Source organism: Lucilia cuprina, chromosome 2 (genome assembly GCF_022045245.1).
Source record: "Lucilia cuprina isolate Lc7/37 chromosome 2, ASM2204524v1, whole genome shotgun sequence".
In the NCBI taxonomy this organism is placed as follows: domain Eukaryota; kingdom Metazoa; phylum Arthropoda; class Insecta; order Diptera; family Calliphoridae; genus Lucilia; species Lucilia cuprina.
Window position 1 is genome coordinate 13,994,473 of NC_060950.1, and position 5,000 is coordinate 13,999,472.

General features: G+C 32.5%; 1 protein-coding gene across 1 annotated transcript in view; it reads left to right on the top strand.

Moving 5' to 3' along the window:
- The first annotated feature begins 2,345 nt into the window (after window positions 1–2,345).
- LOC111685252 (polypeptide N-acetylgalactosaminyltransferase 2) overlaps window positions 2,346–5,000 on the top strand; it is a 13,947-nt gene continuing 11,292 nt past the window's right edge. Inside the window, exons 1-4 of the mRNA XM_046952134.1 lie at window positions 2,346–2,869; window positions 2,994–3,092; window positions 3,204–3,271; window positions 4,611–5,000. The exon at window positions 4,611–5,000 is cut by the window's right edge and continues 298 nt beyond it. Coding sequence (XP_046808090.1) covers window positions 2,397–2,869; window positions 2,994–3,092; window positions 3,204–3,271; window positions 4,611–5,000 — 1,030 coding nt within the window. The 5' untranslated portion in view covers window positions 2,346–2,396. The remainder of the gene's footprint in view (window positions 2,870–2,993; window positions 3,093–3,203; window positions 3,272–4,610) is intronic.

Here is a 5,000-nt window from a genome sequence, read left to right on the forward strand (position 1 = left end):
TTATAGTCTAGTCTATAGTCTACTCTATAGTTTATAGTCTAGTCTATAGTCTACTCTATAGTTTATAGTCTAGTCTATAGTCTAGTCTATAGTCTAGTCTATGGTGTAGTCTATAGTCTAGACTATAGTCTACTGTCTATTTCATTGTCTAGTCTATTGTCTTGTCTATAGCTTAGATTAGACTATAATATGGACTGCAGTCTGAAATATTTGATTAATGTTCGTGTTATAGTTTTGACGTAATGTCTGGACTGTATATGGGACAATAGTTTGGATTATGGCCTGAAAGGCGATCTGATCTGTAGTGTATAGTCTACTTTATGGTCTAAGCTATAGTATTGTCCATAGTATAGTGTATCTATAGTCTGGACTATAGAGTGTACTAAAGTCTAATATTCTATTATAAACACTATAGTATTTACTGCTGTGTTGGCTTCAATCTGAATAATATTCTGAAAAATTGTCTGGTGTTTACGTTATTTAATTAAAAAAAATGTATACATAAGCAATTAAAGTTAAAACCCATATTACCAGATAATTTTTCAAAAATGTTCTTCTTTAATTTCCACTACTAACTACATAATACACAAGCCTTTAAAACATATACATACATAGCATGGTATTATATTAATCTAATTAGACATTGTTTTTGGGCCATAATCATGAAAAGTATACATTTCCTTAGGCTTTAACACAGAGAGAGAAAAAGAACAATTTTCTTCATAATTTAATGAAATTTTATCTTTACAACCTTTTATTAAATATATTTTACTGGCGGTAAGAAAGAAAAGGATAAAAAGGCCACAGAAATGTAAATTGAAAAATATGTAATTTTTTTTTTTACAATAACATTTCAAAAATATGCTTTAAAATATTATGATAATAAGGAATATTAAAGATTAGAAAACACGGCAAACAAAAGATATTATGTACTTTTTAGAGATTTAGAAAAATATTTCTAGCAGATTAAGGAAGGCATTGTAATGTTGTTACTGCAGGCATTGTAATTATATTTCTATCAAATGTCCTTAATCGTTTGCCAAGTGATTGTCTAACAGACAAATTGGTTTGAAGGAAAAAAAGAAAACTGAAATCTGTGGTCAATGATAATGATGAAAGTTGGTTTATAGTACACATATTCATATGGTACAAATTGTAACTTATATACGTTTTTAAATGTTTTTAAATGACTGTTTGATAGCAACCAATTGCTAGATTTATTTTTAAAAATTTTTTCAATGAGTTTTTGACAAACACATAAGATTTGCATCTAATAAATTACAACATAATAAGGGGACCAGTTTTTTCAATAACTCTTAACTTTTGGAAATAACGTAGTTTTTCTGTGTATATAGTTTGCTTTTTTCTGCACTATTTTCAGTTTTTATATGGTTTCTAACATAGGCGTATGTGTAATATTTTGAAAATTTTGGATATTTATCATGTATACGTAGTGGTGGGTTTTTGAATATAAAGTACTACAGGCTGTATAAGTGATATTGAATGAATAATAGTAATTGTGACAAAAGAATGAATGTATTTAAAACATTTTTAAAGATTTGTGACTATGACTGTGATTGATTGCAAATTATGAAAGAAAACCTTTTATGATTTCAAAAGGATGATTCAAGTGTTTGATACGTTTAAGAACACAAGGAAAGGAAATAAAGGAAATTGTTAGAATTTTGTATAAAATTTTCCTAGATAGATGATGATGTGAGAAAAGGACAACATCACAAGCTATTCATTTGTGATGTACAAATATTGTTAAATGGAAAAAAGGAGTTATTTAAACATGTAAGGAAGTATAACAAAGCAAGATCTATACTGAAGTTTATGGTCAAGTTTCACCTTTGGCCGTCGTGTGAAAGGACAGTACTTGTCCGTTGCCTCAATATTGATCTCAGTGTTGTTATTAATCAACTTCGTCTTGTTCTCGTTCACTTTTATACCAATAATCTCTCACAATCACATACTTCGTTTTAAGAGTTTTTCAAATGAATATTTTATTAGACAAATTATTTTCCTTTAAAAGTTTTTAATAACTAATAAGAGCACTTTTCATGTACCTTTATTAAATTCTTAAAAAAAGTCCTTTTAACTAATATTATCAAAGTTTGTTTATGCAACACTTGATATTTCATGATTATCCATAAATTTACGCTTCATTACATGTTGCCTGGTTGTTTGTGCAGTTGCAGATTTTCAACTTGTCAACACACAGTCACAGCAACGAAACCACTTCAAGACTCCATACATCTATGCATGTATACATAGACATTTTTGTATCACTCATTACATATACATATGTACAAACATTCATATTTGTTATCTCTCATTTTTTCTGTTTCTTTTTATTTCAGGTGGAAAATCGTGCATTACGCTTACGTGAAGCTATGCAACAATATCAGGATGAGGTTATACCTTCATCACCGACAGCCTTGAAGCAACACCAACAACAACAGCTGCAGTCACTGCAACAAGAGCCACAACAACAGCTGCTACAACAACATCACTATGCTGCTGCCTCACAAAACTCAAATCGATTGCATACAAACGTTTTCATTGAAGGCAGTGTTGATCCTGGTGGATTTAAGCCACGTGTTGGCAGTTTGGGCTTAAATGCATTGTCACCTCAAGAGGAAACATCGCATCATGTTATCAGCACTAGTGGTTTAGCAGTGGCAACTAATGGTCTAGGCGGTGCTATAGGTGGTGTAGGTGAATGGGAATATTTCGATGAGGCTGGCTATATACGTGGTGGCGCCTTAAGGACTGGTGAAGATCCCTACATACGTAATCGTTTCAATCAAGAGGCTAGTGATGCTTTACCCAGTAATCGTGAAATACCCGATACAAGACACCCCATGTAAGTTGAACTCAAAGAAACTCTAAACGACTCTGCATGTGTAAAAACATTTTAGTGAATGGTTTAGTTGATTGTTATTTAAAATTTATTATTATATTATTATGTTATTTCCCTTTCCCTTAAGGTGCCGCAATAAAAACTATCGCAAAGATTTGCCAGAGACCAGTGTCATTATAACATTCCACAATGAGGCCCGTTCAACGCTATTGCGTACCATAGTCAGGTGAGAAATATATAAGGATTATGAATAAAAACTTTATTGCTTAATAAATTAGTTTTAATTGTTTTATATAAATGTTTTATTTTTTTACTTATTATGTATGTCTCTTTGCAGTGTCCTCAATCGTAGTCCAGAGCATTTAATACGTGAAATTATATTGGTAGATGATTTCAGTGATCACCGTAAGTACTAAGAACAAAATAACAAGAAAAAGGCATTAATAATGGTTTATTGTTTTATAAATATTAAAAATATATATTCCGTATTATAGCAAGTCTCTTGTCTAGAATAATGTCAATCTATATCATCTTTTCAATAGTCATTCTCAAGCCTGAACTTTAATCAAACCAATTATGATCTCGACTAGTCTAGTCTGGCCTACTATTAATCTTAAGTCAAGCTATAGTATGGGCTATAGTCTGGACTATGATCAAGCTATAGTCTGGACTATAGTCAGGCTTTAGTCTGGACTATAGTTAAGCTATAGTCTGGACTACAATTAAGCTATAGTCTGGACTACAATTAAGCTATAGTCTGGACTACAATTAAGCTATAGTCTGGACTACAATTAAGCTATAGTCGGGACTATGATCCAGCTATAGTCTGGACTATAGTCAAACTATAGTCTGGACTATAGTCAAGCTATAGTTTGGACTATAGTCAAGCTATAGTCTGGACTATAGTTTGGTCTCTAGTCAAGCTATAGTCAGGACTATAGTCAAGCTATAGTCTGGACTATAGTCAAGCTATAGTCTGGACTATAGACAAGCTATAGTCTGGACTATGGTCAAGCTATAGTCTGGACTATAGTCAAGCTATAGTCTGGACTATAGTCAAGCTGTAGTCTGGACTATAGTCAACTTTAGTCTGTACTATAGTTTGGACTATAGTCAAGCTATAGTCAAGCTACAGTTTGGACTATAGTCAAGCTTTGGTCTGTACTATAGTTTGGACTATAGTCAAGCTATAGTCTGGATTATAGTCAAGCTATAGTCTGGATTATAGTCAATCTACAGTCTGGACTATAGTCAAGCTATAGTGTACACTAAGTCAAGCTATAGTCTGAACTGTATTCTGGACTATAGTCAAGCTTAGGTTAAGTTAATCTCTTAATGGTAACTATAATGAAATATGGTCAATATATAGTCTTGCCTATAGTTAATCTATAGTCTTGATAGTAAATCCATTATATGGACTATAGTTAATATATACACAGACATATATATCGTCTTCTACATAGTCATTGGATTATAATGAGAAGTCCCTGGATTAATACCAAAAAAAAAAGAAAAACATGTATTCCAGTGGAACGCTTTGCTTTAATATCCGTAACATATAAGTTTCTGTTAAGATTCTTTAAAAAATTAACAAAACATCTCAATTTTGCGAAAAAATATATGCTATTATCACATAACTTACATTATATACCTATTTTCATATAACCACAAACATATTGCTTCTAACATTTGGGCCACTCATAACAAACATTTTTATCCTTCTCTTTTTTTTAACACTTCTCAGCTGAGGATGGTCAAGAGTTGGCTAAAATCGATAAAGTGCGTATAATACGTAACGATAAACGTGAAGGTTTAGTAAGGTCGCGTGTACGTGGTGCAGATGCTGCCGTAGCCGGTGTTTTAACATTTCTCGATAGTCATGTCGAATGCAATGAACAGTGGCTGGAACCTTTGTTAGAACGTGTACGTGAAGATCCCACCCGTGTTGTGTGTCCTGTTATCGATGTCATCAGCATGGATAATTTCCAATATATAGGAGCATCCGCTGATTTGCGTGGTGGTTTTGATTGGAATTTGATTTTCAAATGGGAATACTTGAGTCCAGCAGAGCGTACAGCACGTCAACATGATCCTACCACTGCTATTCGCACGCCCATGATTGCGGGTGGTCTAT